This window comes from Artibeus jamaicensis, unplaced genomic scaffold, assembly GCF_021234435.1.
Source record: "Artibeus jamaicensis isolate MK-2021 breed Jamaican fruit bat unplaced genomic scaffold, CSHL_Jam_final contig_311, whole genome shotgun sequence".
Taxonomy (NCBI): domain Eukaryota; kingdom Metazoa; phylum Chordata; class Mammalia; order Chiroptera; family Phyllostomidae; genus Artibeus; species Artibeus jamaicensis.
In genome coordinates, this window is record NW_026521717.1 from 3,082,190 (window position 1) to 3,098,378 (window position 16,189).

At 34.4% G+C, this 16,189-nt stretch overlaps 1 protein-coding gene across 2 annotated transcripts in view; it reads left to right on the forward strand.

Annotated features, from left to right (window-relative positions):
* TFEC (transcription factor EC) overlaps nucleotides 1-16,189 on the forward strand; it is a 140,562-nt gene that overhangs the window by 49,828 nt on the left and 74,545 nt on the right. For both annotated transcript variants that reach the window (XM_053662934.1, XM_037136209.2), the window contains exon 2: nucleotides 3,766-4,017. In XM_053662934.1, coding sequence (XP_053518909.1) covers nucleotides 3,766-4,017 — 252 coding nt within the window. The remainder of the gene's footprint in view (nucleotides 1-3,765; nucleotides 4,018-16,189) is intronic.

Consider the following 16,189-nt stretch of genomic DNA (forward strand, 5'->3'; position numbering starts at 1 on the left):
CCAGCCTTTCACTTTTAGTCTGTGATGGTCTTTTGTCCTGAGGTGGGTCTCTTGTAGGCAGCATATGTGTGGGTCATGCTTTCTTATCCATTGAGCTATTCTGTGTCTTTTGATTGGAGCATTTAATCCATTTACATTTAACGTTATTATTGATAGGTACTTATTCATTGCCATTTTTGTACCTGTGTTCCTCTCTGTCTGTCTCTTTTCCTTCCTTTCCTTAAAGCAGACCTTTTAGTATATCTTGTAGAGCTGGCTTGGTGGCAGCAAATTCTTTTAGACTTCTTTTGTCTTGGAAGCTCTTTATTTGGCCTTCTATCTTTTTTGAGAGCCTTGCTGGGTAAAGTAGCCTTGGTTGTAGGCCTCTGTTTCTCATTACTTGGAATATTTCTTGTCTTGGCTCTTTATTCTGTTCCATTTATCTATATATCTGTTCTTATGCCAGTACCAGACTGTTTTGATTACAGTGGCCTTGTAATATAGTTTGATATAAGGTATCGTGATCCTTCCTACTTTGTTTTTTCTCAAAATTTCTGTGTTTATGTGGGGTCTTCTTTTGTTCCAATTAAATTTCTGACATGTTTGTTTTATATCTGTAAAATATGTCATTGGTATTTTTAATAAGAATTACATGGAATCTATAAATTGCTTTGGGTAATATGGACCTTGTAATGATGTTACTTATTCCAATCTATGAGCATGGTATATGCCTCCATTTATTTAGATCTGCTAAGTGTCCCAGTTGGGTGCAGGAGCAAGTGGGCTCAGCTCCCACTTACATCATTGCCATCTCCTCTTTCCTTTTAACTTTCTTTTTACTGTTTGACACTTATTTTTATTAAAGTAAAATGTCCTCATTTTAATTTTTTGCATTTGAGATTTCCTTCCTTTAGTCTCCAGGCATAGGTCCATCTCCCTCCAACATCTGATTTATAACCATTTTCTCTTCCAATTATTTTTTTAAACTCTTGTTTTGTGGAAAAAATCAAAATTTTAATTTGTTATATACATTACTGAGTCAATATGTGTAATGTGTAGGAAGGCAGCCTCTGTATTCTGGATTCATCTCTCACTAAGGAGTGATAATTGACATGGCACTTAACTTCTAAGTCTCAGTGGCTTCATCTATAAGCTGCAATGGATATACTAGTGATACCTATCTCCTAAGGTTATAACAACAATAAAAAGTAGTAATGTGGGTAAATTTTTCAGCACAGTGTCTGGTACCTGTTGCATAGTTTTATCACGATTGTTGCTTTTGCTGTAGTTGATATTAATACTGCCATAGATGGAAAACTTCTCAGGCCCTGGGATCACACCTATGACTTCTCTTGTACTCTTGATATAACACAAAATACAAGTACTCTAATGAAGGCTTTTACAGTTGGTGGAAGAAAAGTGAAAAATGAATTAACTAATGTTATAAATTCTGATTCAACATACTTTTCTTATAAGAAATATTTACCATTTGTAGATACAACATATATTTTAGTATTCATTTACATTGTATAAATGATACAAATTTGTGAATATAAAAATGTATGTATAATGTGTGTTTTTAAATGTACATAGATTAAGAAGTATTGATTTAAAATTTAGGCTAATTGAAATAGCTACCCTAGAAATACTCATGGCATTTTAATGCAATGTTATGTTATAACTTTAGTTTATAGCACTATAATTAATAATATATATAATATCTATTACCAATCAATCTTTTTATGTGACTGAAAAATTATTTATACTAGTAAAATTAAAATAATGATAAAACTGTCAGCATAGCAGAATTGAACTAAAGTAACTGCTACAATATCATACCCCAAACCAGCTACTTTAAGTGCAAAATACTTCATAAATGCCATTTATCTGGTCTAATTCATGTTAAGTGCTTTAAGGAGTAGTTTATGTAGTGGAAATAAGTAAAATAGGCACAGTGCAGCAATCTTTACTATTGTTTAACATGAGAAAAATATTAAATAGGTTTATATATAGGTCACTTGAGGAAAATGTATTCACATCACAGCACAGTTGATATAAACAGGACTGGCAGACAATAATACTTTCAGATGTTTTTAAAGGGAAAGCTTGAAAATGCTTATAATTGTCTTCATGTAAATAATGGTATATTGTTGGTATATTGTTAACTACAATAGCTAGACTGAAGATTCCCAGCATTTTAATCTATGTTTTGAAAAAGGAGTTTCAAAATATAATACAGTTGTTTAGTTTATTACATATTTTTCTGAATGCTTTTTTGCCATTCATAATGACTCTGCTAAAGTGTTGTTGTTATATGATTTCACTAGTAGGTGGAATCTATTGAACAAACTAAACTAACAAGCAAAATAGAGACAGACTAAGAGAAGAGACTAATAGCTCTTGGTGGGTGTTGGGGGTGGAAGGATCAAGCAAAAAGGAAGAAGGACTCATGGACATAGAAAATAATGTGGGGATTGTGTGGTGGAGCAGGGCATGGGGGGTACAGGGTACTTTAAAAGTTATAACACAAAATAAATAAAAAATAAAAAGAAATATGAAAGGCTTTAGCAACAAGATTATTAAAATATTAAAATAAATTTAGTATAGATACTTTGGAAAATATAGAAAAGTGAAAATAATCATCTAGATTTTCGCCACCTGTAAAGAATCACATGTAATACTTTGTGATTAGACATGAGGTCTATCTAGAAGCTATCCAATCATGTAATATAAAAAATAGAGACATCTATTGAAGAAGATAAAAGATATAAGAAACAATGTACATAGGACAATGATGCCTCAGTCCTCTTCAAAGAAGGCACTTTGGGACCTCACACAGTTCTCCCAATTGCCATCAGCTGCCCCATCATATTTTCCTGAATTTCACAAACGCTCTGAAAGGTCTTCTCTTTCAGAGGTGATTTTAGTTTTGGGAAAAGCCAGAAGTCACAGAGCACCAGATCTGGGCTGTGGGGTGCTTGAGTCAACTGGATGACTTGATGTTCCACCAAAACACTCTGCACAAGACATGATGCATGAGCAGGCACGTTGTCATGACGAAGCTGCCAAACACCAGTTGCCCATAGCAGAGGCCTCCTGAATCTGCAGAGGAATGTTCAAGTTTCTGCAGCAGACTGTTCAAGCTTAACACAAAATTTGATTCAGATTTGTTGCATACTCACTCAGTCATTTTGAATGCGATGGCCACACAGTACACATGCTCACTCAACAGCATGTACAGCCCACTGATTACTACAGTGAAGTTGTTATTTTCATGCACCTACATCCCAGACCACTCTCCCTGGCTGCAAGGTTTCACCAATGTTGGGCAAACCATTCCCATTATATTGGCAATGATTAGACTTTTTCCAGAAAAAAAAATTCTTTCTGTTCCCTCCTGGATAACTTTTAAATTTTTAAACTAAAAGATAGTTGTGATTATACCCCATAGAATATTTAGATTTGTAATATAAAGGAATGTAAAAATTACACTAATAATGAATTGTCTATAACTTTTTTGTATTATTTTAGTCTTTCCTTTTTAGACCCTGAAAAAAGTATCACTACTTATATATTTATTCCAAACTTTGTTTTAGTTGCATATAATTTTGAAGGTTATATGGTAAAAAACATAGCTAGCACTTAATATATTTTAGTAAATTGCAGATCATAAATTTGAGAGCAACTATATGTTATAGTGATATTGTTGTAATTCAATTGTTGAAAACAGAATTTTGAAATACAATATGATGCTACATTTTGCAACATTTTGGTTTCTATTTTTAGGTTGCCCAATATCTGGAAACTCCTGGGAGGACTCACGTACAGCAAGTCCAGAGACAGAAAGTAAAACCCTTCATGACCCTTGACCACCCGATTGTCAACCAGACTTTTAAACAGTCCAACCCTCCGATACAAAGAAGTGTGCTTGTGGCACATCCTGGACACTTATCTCCTAAGAGTGACACTGTCCTGGCTGGAGATCCACTCACCAAATTGCTAACTCTTGGGAAAGAAGATGACAATGTGGAATGGCATGTATGTCTAATAGCTGCTAATGAAAATATATAGTGAGTTTTTGAAAAAAAGGCATTCAAAGAAATTGAAGTTGACACTTTTATAGTAAAAATCCAAATACAAATTCATTTAACAAAAGATGTCTTATTTTTAAAATTTGTAATATTTATTTATATATATTAATTATACATAATAAAATATAAAATTTATTTCAATATTTATTTCAGTTATTTATTGGTGTAAGACAAAATAATCACTAACAGTAATATATGTTAAGATTTAGCTTTTAAGTGTGGCATGAAAAGATCTTTGTTATAAAAAATAATAATTAAAAGAATTTCTTTTATAAAACAAACAAACCAGCTGAGAGTCAAGCACCGTTCTTCTCAAGTAGAGTATTCAGTAACCACTGCATGACTTATGGGTCCATTGCCCATACTGGAACTGACTCTCACCACTTTACTGACAATAAATGAAAAATTTATTCTGAAATTATTTGGGTTTTATTGATATGAATGAAATACTAAGTTATGGGACCTAAATATAGACCCTCTGTGGTGATCATCTTCATTAATAAAGTTTTTTTTCTTTAGTTTCAGGTGTACAACACAGTGGTTAGACAATTTTATAATTTAAAAAATTGTTCCTGCTAATATTTCCAGTACTCACTTGGCACTATGCATAGTTATTTACTATATTCCCTATGCTGTAATTTACATCCCTGTGACTATATTGTGATTACCAATCTGTACTTCTTAATCTCTTTACATTTTTTAATCAATCTTCTACCCCACATCTCCTCTGGCAACAAATATTTTGTTTTCTGTATCTGTGAGTCTATTTCTGTTTTGTTTATTTATTTTGTTCTTTAGATTAATATGTAAGTGAAATAAAATGATATTTGTATTTTCTGACTGACTTATTATATTTAGCATAATACCCTTTAAATCCATCTATGCTGTGGCAAATGATTCCATTGTATATATTTATCACTACTTCTTTAGCCAATCATCTATTGATGGGCACTTGGGTTGCTTCCATATTTTAGCTATGGTAAATAATGCTGCAGTGAACATGGGGGGTACATATGTTCTTTCAAAGTAGTGTTTTTTGGATTTTTTTATATATACCCAGAAGTGGAATAACTGGGTAATAAGGCAGTTCCATTTTAAATTTTTTGAGGAACCTCCATACTGTTTTTCATAGTGGCTGCACTACTCTGTATTGCCACCAACAGTACATGAGGGTTCTTTTTTCTCTACATCCTCAGCAACACTTGTTTGTTGACTTATTAATGACAGCCATTCTCTGAGTTTTCTGCCATGGCTGGTGTGACTTGGTTGGAGCATAGACCCATAAACAGAAAAGTTGCAGGTTCAACTCCAGTTGGGGCACATGTTTGGATTGCCAGTATGGTCACTGGTCAAGTCATGTGAGAGGCAGTTGATTGGTGTTTCTCTCTCACATCAGTGTTTTTCTTCCTCTATCTCTCTCTCCCTTTTCCTGTCTCTAAAATCAATAAGCATGTCCTCTGGTGAAGGTAAAAAATGATAACCATTTTTACAGGTGTGAGGAAATAATCTCATTGTGATTTTAATTTTCAGTAATGTTGAGTGTCTTTTCATGTTGGCCATCTGTATGTCCTTTTTGGAGAAGTGTTTATTCAGGTTTTCTGCTCATATTTAATGAATTAGTTTTTTTTTTTAAATTTTTGGTATTGAGTTGTATGAGTTAACCTGAGTTTTTTTATACTAACCCTTTATCAAATGTATCTTGAGCAAATATCTTTCACCCATTCAGTAGGGTCTTTTTTTTTTTTCTTCATTTTGTCAAAGGTTTCCTTTGCTGGTCAAAAACTTTTTAGTTTGTTATAGTTCCATTTGTTTCTATTTTCTTTTGTTTTCCTTGTCTGATCTGATGTATCAGAAAAAACTATTGCTGAGGTAAATGTCACAGATTTTACTATGTTTTCTTCTAGGAGTTTTACAATTTTGATTCTTACATTTAAGCCTATAACTCATTTTGAGGTTTCTCTTGTACATGGTGTAAGAAAGTGGTCTGGTTTCATTTTTTTTGCATATATTTGTCCAATTTTTCTGAAACCATTTATCAAATAGACTGCTTTTACCCATGTATGTTCTTGCTTCCTTTGTGAAATATGTATTAATTAACCATATAGGCATAGGTTTATTCCAGGGCTCTTTATTCTATTGTATTGACCTATGTGGCTCTTTTTATGACATTATCACACTATTTTGATTACTAGCCTTGTGGTATAGTTTGATATCAGGTGGCATGATATTTCCACTTTGTTATTTCTCAAGTTTGTTGTAGCTATTTGAAGTCTTTGGTGGTTCTGCTTAAATTTGGGGATTATTTATTCCAGTTCTGTCATATAAATCATTGGTATTTTGATAGAGATTGTGTTAACCTAAAAACTGCTTTAGGTTGTATCACATTATAATGATATTAATTATTTCTATGCAGGTACATGTTATATGCTTTCATTTATTTTATCATATTTGATTGTAATCTTCAAATCAGATAATTTTTTGAGTACAAATCTTTTACCTCCTTTTTAAAAATTTATTCCTAGGCATTTTTTGACACAATTGTAAATGAAATTGTTTTCTTAGTTTCCCTGTTTGATAGTTTATTGTCTAAGAAATAGAAGATTAAAAACTATGAACAGTAAAATGACAACAAACTCATAACTATCAACAACTGACCTTAAAGAAAACAAAAACTAAGCAAATAACTAGAACAGGAACAGAAGCAGAAATGGAGATCTCATGGCGGGTTTTCAGTGGGGTGGGGGAGGGGAAGAATGGGGTGGTACAGAGAATAAGAAACATGATTGATAGACATAAAATAGTAAGAGGGAGGTTAAGAATAGTATAAGAAACAGAGAAGCCAAAGAACTTACATGTACAACCCATGGGCATGAGCTCAGTCATGAGGGGCAGGGATTCTGGAGGGCAAGGAGTGGTGCAGGGTAGAGGAGGGATAAAGGGAAGAAAAAATTGGAGAAATGTTATAGCATAATTAATAAAATATACTTAAAAATAAAATAAAACACAAATAATATCTGAATATTTATGTTTTATCCTACTGCATTAATAAATCCATCAATTCTAGTTTTTGGGTGGAATCTTTAGGGTTCTTTATATAAAGAACCTGCAAATTGCATGTTACCTGCAAATTACATGTTACCTGCAAATAGTGACAATTTTACCTCTTGCTTTCCAATTTGGATGCCTTTTGTTTCTTCTACTCACCTGATTTCTGTGGCCAGAACTCCAGTGGTCTGTGAAAGTGAACATGCTGTATAGTTTATAATTTTAATGGAAACACTTTTAGTTTTTCCTCATTAAATATAAAGTTAGCTGTGGATTTGACATATAGCTTTTATTATGTTGAAGTAAGTTCCCTGTATTCCCACTTCATTGATAGTTTTTATCATAAATAGGTGCTGGGTTTTGTCAAATGATTTTCTACATCTATTGATACAATCATATGATTTTTTCCTTTAATTTTGTATGTGATGTATCACATCAATTGATTCATGGATATTGTACCAACCTTGCATCCCAGGAATAAATCCTTTTTGATCATGGTTTTTGATCTTTTTGATGCACTGCTGAATTCAGTTTGCCAATATTTTGTTGAGGATTTTAACATCTATGATCATCAGGGATATTGGTCTATTATTTTCTTTGTTAATAGTGTCCACAGCTGGTTTTGGAATTAGGATAATGCTGACATTGTAAAATGGCCTTCAGAATATTGTTTTCTCCCGAGCCTTTCAGAATAGTTTGAGAAGGAGAGGTATTCTTTGACCGTTTGGTAATATTCACCTTTGAAGATATGTGAAGACATCTGGTCTAGACATCTGGTCTAGAACTTTTCTTTGTTGGGAGTTTTTAAAATATTTTATTTATTTTTAGACAGAGGAAATGAGAAGGAGAAAGAGAAGGAAAGAAACATCAACGTGTGGTTGCCTCTCCTGTATTCCCTACTGGGGACTTGGCCTGCAACCCAGGCATGTGCCCTGACTGGGAATCAAACCAGTTGCTCTTTGTTTCATAGGCCCATGCTCAATCCACTGAGCTACACCAGCCAGGACAAATGTTGGGAGTTTTTTCTTATTATTTTTATCCCTCTGATTTTGTTTAATAAAATAGGTCTATTCAGCTTTTTTGCTTTTTTCATGATTCATTTGGGAAGATTGTATGTTTCTAGGAATTTATCCATTTCATCCAGATTGTTCAATTTGTTGCCATATGATTGTTTATAGTATTTTGTTATAATTCTTTGTATTTCGATGGTGTCAGTTGCTACTGTTTCTTTCATTTTTTATTTTATTTGGGTGCCCGCTACCTCACTTTTTTTTTTTATGAGTCTGATTATAGGTACCAATCTATTTATCTTTACAAAGAACCAGCTCCTGGTTTGATGAAAATTTGTATTGTTTTTTAGACTCTATTTTGTTTATTTTCACTCTGATCTTTATTATTTCCTGACTTCTACTTACTTTGGGCTTTGTATCTTGTTCTTTTTCTAGTTCTTTTAGGTATAAGGTTACATTATTTATTTGAATTTTTTTTTTGTTCAGATAGGCTTGTACTGATATGAATTTTTTTCTTAGGACTAATTTTCCTGGGCTCCATAACTTTTTGGATTGTTGTATTTTCAATTTTGTCTCAACATATCCTTGATTCCCTTTTTGATTTCATTATTAACCCATTCATTGTTTACTAATATGTTATTTAGCCTACATATGTTTGTATGTTTTTTAGTTTTGTTCCCTTTACATAATAAAATTTTATTTTTCTGTTATTCTATTATAGTTGTCCCAATCTTTCCCTATTGTTCTCCCCTAGCCCTAACCTACCCTCCCAATCCCACAGTCAGTTGTCCATGTCCATGGGCCCTTTATGTATGTTCCTGGACTGGACCCTTGATTTCTAGTTTTCTACTATTGTGGTCTGAGTAGATGTTTGATATAATTTCAGTCTTCTTAAATTTATTGAAACTTGTTTTGTATCCTACAATGTGGTCTATCTTGGAAAATGATCAATGTGTATTTTGAAAGAATGCATATTCTGATGTTTTGGGGATAAATACCCTGTAGCTATCGTTTAAATCCATCTGATCTGGTGTGTCATTTAAGGTCATTATTTATTTTCTTTCTAGAAGATCTAAAATTTGATGTCAATAGGGTATCAAAATCCCCTACTGTAACCGTATTACTGGCAGTCTGTCCCTTTATGTCCATCAAATTTTGCTCTACATATTTAGGTGTTCTTTTGTTGGGCGCATAAATATTTACAATCTTGTTGGATTAATTCCTTCATCATTATGTAATGGCCTTCCTTGTCTATTTTTATAACCTCTCTTTTAAAGTCTATTTTGGTTGGTATAATTATTGTTACCTCAGCTTTATTTTCATTTCCATATGCATGAAGTATCTTTTTCTATCCTTTTACTTTCAGTCTGTACATATCTTGTGTTCTGTAGTAGGTCTCTTGTAGGTAGCATATGTGCAGATCTGTTTTTTTTTTCATTCAGCACCTATGTTATTTTGATTAGAGCAGTTAACCCATTTATATTTAAAGTGATTACTGATAAGTACATGTTTATTGCTATTTTATTCTTTTAAACTATGTTTCTTTTTTTCTTGCATTTGAATCTCATCATTTCTCCTTCAATTTTAAATGACAGCCTTGTTCAGAGACTAATCTTGATTGTAGGTCCTTGCTTTTCTTTACTTTGAATATTTATTGGTGTGGGCCTCTTTGGGTTAATCTTGTTTGGGACCCTCTGTGCTTTCTGAACTTGTGTTTATTTTTTTCATCAGGTTGGTAAGGTTTTCAGTTATTATTTCTTCAAATAATTTCTTAATCCTTTGATTTCTCTCTTGTCTTTCTGGAATTCCTATTATGTGGGTGTTGTTATGCTTCATGTTCTTCCAAAGGTCCCTTACACTATCATTTATTTGTTTATTTATTTTTCTCTTTGCTGCTCTTATTATTTTTCTTTTGCTACTTTGTCTTCCAAATCACTGATTCAGTCTTCTGTTTCATTTTGTCTGCTTTTGATTCTTTATTCTTTATTTTATTTTATTTTTATTTTTATTTTTTAAAGATTTTATTTATTTATCTTTAGAGGGGAAGGGAAGGAGAGAAGGAGAGAAATATCAATGTATGGTTGCCTCTCATGAGTCCCTTGCTGGGAACTGGCCTGCAACCCAGGCATGTGCCCTGACTGGAAATCAACCTGGGATTGTGTAGTTCGTGGGCCTGCACTCAATCTACTGAGCTACACCAGCCAGGGCTTTATTCTTTATTTTAGATATTCAATTTTATATTTCTGAATGGTTCATTTTTTATGGTTGCTGTTTTTTTTTATTATGCTTACTTAATATATATTATTTTAAGTTTTCACTGAGTTCATCCATTCTTCCCCCAAGTCTCTTGAACATCCTTTATTACTGTTGTTTTTAACTCTGTTTCTGGTAAAATGCTCGCCTTCATTTTATTCAGTTCATTTTCTGGGGATTCATTCTCTTCTTTCATTTGGGGCCTGTTTATTTTTTTCTTCATTTTGGATGCTCTGTATTTGTTTCTATGTATCATGTGCATCTGGTATGTTTCTCAGTCTTGGTATGGTTATCTTAGGTAGTAGGTACCCTGTGGGGTCATTCATACAGTCTTTCTGGTCCCCTGAGCTAGGTACTTTCAGAATGTCTTTTGTGTGGGTTATGTGAGCCCTTCTGTGGTAGTTGTGTTGATTGGTAGTTGATTGTTTTTGGTTTGTCTCTGGATTGGGTTTTCCCTCAGGCTGTCTGACTGTGAAGATTGATCTGAATCACATTGTATAAGCTGCTGTGTAGGAGGCTACTCCATAGAGTGAAATGAACCCCAGCAGTGTCTGGTGTCTGCTGAGATTTTCCCTTTGTATGTGCCACTTGTGGAGCTAATTGGGTCGTGCTCTGGTGTGATCTGAAGTTTGCCTGATGGTGCGTATGTAGGTTCTGGGAACTGTTGGGAGGGACAGTGGTGCAGGTAAAGCCAGATACTTGCCTGTGACTGGCCCTGGGCTACCTGTTAGAAGCTGCAAAGCATTTTACAGTGTTTGGCTACCTTTGTAGATACTGCCTGGTTGTACATGAGAAGAGCCTAGATTTACACCATGGCTGGCTTCAACCAGCCCTGGGTCCAGGCCAGCCCAGGAAAAGGTACCTCAAGGTACCTCAAGATCTACCTCTGCCTGCCAGTGGCCTGTTAGGCTCAGTCCTTAAAGAGCTTCTGGTGGTATGAGTGCATGTGGTAGGTTCTAAATGAATTACCAGGTAGGGACTAGCGGAGGTCACCAGGTTGATACAGATTCAAACTTAGGTCTGAGGCCATTTGGCAGTTATCGCAGGGTACAGTATGGCTACCCCCACCCAAAGACCTGGTGCCCAAACACCTTTGTGCTATGTCTGGGTCTCAGGGAGTGATCACAGTGAAGCCAATAGGGTTTATTAGGCTAAAACAGACCAAAATGTGGTAGTGTGGAGGAAAGGTTCTGCATAAGAATGGCGGCACCTGTCAGGCAGGAAAGGGAAAAAAGGCCCTTACCCTAGATTCATACAACTCAGTCTTTAATAGCCCCTGAGTTTGCTCAGACCTTCTTAAGGGCCCTCCAATAATGTCTTTATTGTAGGCCCAAAATGGCTGCAGCCTGCAGACTCTTCCATAGGACACAAGCTTGACAGACTGGGGCCACAGGGATTCAGGAGAGTGGAGCTAGTGTGTTTCCCCAGGGTTGTATCATATGAAGGGGTGTGCTTGAGGTAAAGATGGCATCTCTGGGTGGTATAGGAGAGAGTCTCAGCACAGGGACCCTGGCTGCTGTTCCACCAGCCTTCTCTGCAAAGCCAATCTACCAGTTTCTCTCTGTATGACTCCAGTTTGATTTTAAGTGCTTTCCCTTTCCTCACCCAGAGTGAATGGTTGGGAATGAGACTTCGTGCTTATCCTTTTAAGAGGGCACCTGGGCTTCCAGCAGGCTGTCATCTCTTCCTAGCTAATATTATCCCTATCTATTTTCATAGCCAGATGTTATGTGAGCTTCTCTTCCTGGTTCTAGTCCTCTGGCTAGAAAGTCTTGTGGGATTGAGAATTCTCACTCCTGAGGGGAGACCTTAGCAGCTAGGCTACCTCTCCAGAGTTTGAACCATTTTATGTGTTTGCCTTTTTTGGTTTCAACTCTACCTACAAATTCTGATATGTCTTCTGTAAATCCTTGGTCATAAGACTTCTGTTAAGCTAGTCTTCATTGTTTATTTAGGTTGATTATTCCATAATTAAGTTGTAATATTTCTTTAATGAAGAGGTGAGTGTAAACTTCAACCTATACTGTCACCATATTGGATCCTCTCTCAAGAATATTTAGCTTTAATTTTAAAGGTTTTCTAATAAATTGTTAAAATATTTATCATAGTTATATATCTTAAATACACATTTAAATGAATAAGGCAGACAGTGTTTAAATAGTAGTAAATATGTGCTTTAGAAATATTAATCAAAATAAGACTAATAATCTTGGACTTAATATTTTATGAAATTATATATGGAAATTTTACTATTATTATTTTTTCAAAACATACTTGCCTCTGTTTACTAAATAAGAGGAAGTTAGAACCACTGACAATATAAAATAAATGAGATTATGTAGCTTTATGGGATTTATATTTTTTGTGACTGACTTGTACATAAGCCTTCAAAAAATGATGAAGGATGAAGAGAACAGGAAAAAATGCTAGAACTGGGTAAATGACTTCCTTTACTATCACAATGTAGAAAAAACACATTAATCACTGAGCTTTCTATTTTCTTTTCACTTGACTTGTTAGATGGAGCTATGGTCCTATGATTCCCCCAAGTTCAATCTACCAATCTACATTCCTGATGGATATTACTGATTTTGGGTCACTGCTTTTTAGTTATTAAGTCTGTAGCTTCCAGGTACAAAAGAGTAATGCTCAGTATCTCATTATTTGAATTCCAAGTAATAGAAGAAGATTCTTTTGTGTGTGCAAGTTTTATGTTAATCTGAAAAAAGTAAAAGAATAAGGATCTGGAAATTGTTTAACAAAATTTAAAACGACCACAAAATGGGACTCATTGAAGTCCGAAATGAAATATAAATCTCTACATGTATATTTACTTAAACTTTTCAATAGTGGGTATATAAAAAAATCCACCCTTTAAAAATGTAAACTAGAATTTCTATTCATTCTGTGAATATAAAAAATGTATGTAGGACAAAAACCATCTGTACAGTAAATATTAGATGTAACTCAATACAATTTATTTTACAACCACCTTCTTTCAAAGTTCATTTTTTTGTGTGTGTAGAAGAGTGGTTTCTAAAGCAAAAAGACAAATCCCAAAGGATATGCATATGCCAGTCAATTCTAGGCAAAACTCAGAAAAAGGTATTATATTTCTTATGATACATATGTTCTAAAACCAAGAAAGGATAATTGACATATATCAGTCTTCTCAGGTATTTTTGGCAAGTATTTTTATTCCTTAGGTATACAGTTTACCTTTAAAAAATAATGTTTGTACATTGTAAAGAAAATTAATGTGGCTTTTTAGGTTTTATCAGTTACAAGGAATTGCATGGCTTGGAAGGACTGAAAGTCCCTAGAGTAATCTAAGGGCAATGAGCACAATTTTTTTAAAAAAAAAATCAGTTTACTACAAAGCATGTATATAAAAGTCTCTTCCTTCATTGATGTCCTTTAAGTCATAGTTTAAATCAATCTGTTAGAGCTTTAATCATTCTGCGTTCTTTTTGAATTTGACTTGTAACTTGCACATTTTCACATACTGCCATTATTTACACTCTTGTTATCTTTAATAGCTAAAATGTATCCTATGATTTGCAATTTTACAAGATTCTTTGACTGGTGCTAGGAGTCCATGTAACTAAGCAGAAAATGTGCATTCTTTTTTTTTTCTTTCTTTTTTTTATTTTTTAAATTTCATTATTTTTCAAGTACAGTTTTAGATTTCTCCCATCCCAGCCCACCCCGACCTGTGCTCCCCACCTTCCTCCCATTTCCACCCCCCTTAGTTATTGTCCCTGTGTCCTTTATACTTGTTCCTCTAAATCCCTCCCCTTTTCCCCCTTAAATTTCCTCCCTTCTCCCTTCTGGTTGCTGTCCCCCTGTACTCTATTTCAGTGTCTTTGTTTTTATTTTGCTTGCTTGCCTGTTTTGTTATTTAGCTTCCTGTTAAAGGTGAGATCATGTGGTATTTGTCTTTCAACATTTGGCTTATTTCACTCAGCATAATGCTTTCCAGTTCCATCCATGCTCCTGCAAAGGGTACTAGCTCCTTCTTTCTCCCTGATGCATAGAATTCCATTGTGTATATGTACCATAATTTTTTGATCCATTCATTTACTGACAGGCACCTAGGCTGCTTCCAACTCTTGGCTATCGTAAACAGTGCTGCTATGAACATTGTGGTGCATAGGTTCTTTGAGATTGGTGTTTTAGGGTTCTTGGGATATAATCCTAGCAGTGGAATTGTTGGGTCTAAAGGCAGGTTAATTTTTATTTTTCTGAGAAAATTCCATAGTTTTCCATAATAGTTGTACCAGTCTACAATCCCACCAACAATGGATTAGGGTCCAATTTTCTTCACAACTTCTTCAACATTTGTTGTTTGTTGCTTTGTTTATGATAGCCATCCCAACCAGTGTAAAGTGGTATCTCATTGTGGTTTTAATTTGCATCTCTCTGATGGCTAGTGATGTTGAGCATCTTTTCATGTGTCTCTGGATATTCTGTATGTCCCCTTTGGAGAAGTGTCTGCTCAAGTCCCTTCCCCATTTTTTAATTGGGTTAGTTGTTTTCTTAGAGTGCAGTTGTGTGAGTTCTTTGTATATTTTGGAGATTAAACCTTTGTCTGAAGTATCATTGGCAAATATGTTTTCCCATACACTTGGTTGTCTTTTTAATTTAATACTGTTTTCTTTAGCCATGCAGGAGCTTTTTATTTTGATGAGATCCCATTTGTTTATTCATTCCTTTATATTCCTTGCTCTAGGGGACACATCAGTAAAAATGTTGCTGAGATTTTCCTGCCAATGTTCTCCTCTAGGACGTCAATGGTGTCATGGCTTATATTTAAGTCTTTTATCCACCTTGAATTTATTTTGGTGTATGGTGTAAGTCTGTGCTCAAGTTTCTTTTTTTTGCATGTAGCTGTCCCGTTCTCCCAACACTATTTGTTGAAGAGGCTATCTTCACTCCATTTTATGTTACTGCCCTCTTTGTCCAATATTAATTGACTGTAGAGAGTTGGGCTTATTTCTGGGCTCTTTGTTCTGTTCTATTGGTCTATGTGCCTGTTTTCTTGCCAGTATCAGGCTCTTTTGATTACAGTGGCCATGTAACCTAGTGTGATATCAGGTATTGTGATCCCTCCTACTTTGTTCTTCTTTCTCAAAATTACAGCTGCTATTTGGGGTCATTTATGGTTCCATATAAATTTTTGAAGTGTTTGTTCTATGTCTGTGCAATATGCTATTGGTACTTTAATAGGTATTGTATTGAATCTGTAAATTGCTTTGGGTAGTATGGACATTTTGATGATGTCAATTCTTCCAATCCATGAGCACAGTATATCTTTCCATTTGTTTTTGTCTTTCTTGATTTCTTTCCTCAGTGTTGTGTAGTTTTCTGTATACAGGTCTTTTACCTCCTTGGTTAGGTTTATTCCCAGATGTTTTGTTTTGTTTTGTTTTGTTTTGTTTTTGCTATATCAAATGAGATTTTTTCCTTTATTTCTGCTTCTGCTGATTCATTGTTGGTATACAAAAATGCCTTTTATTTCTCGATATTGACTTTGTAACCCGCTGTTTTGCCAAATTCATTAATTTGTTGAAGCAGTTTTTTGGTAGAGTCTATATTATTTTCCATGTACACTTTAGTGCTTTTAGTCTATATGCCATGTAGTTCTGCTCTGATCTTGGTTATTTATTTCCTTCTACTTGCTTTGGGCTGTCTTTGTTTTTGTTCCTCGAGTTCTTGCAGGTGTAGGGTTAGGTTGTTTGTTTGAAATGTTTCTATCTTCTTTAGCTAGGCCTGTATTGCTATAAACTTCCCTCTCAGGACTGCCATCGC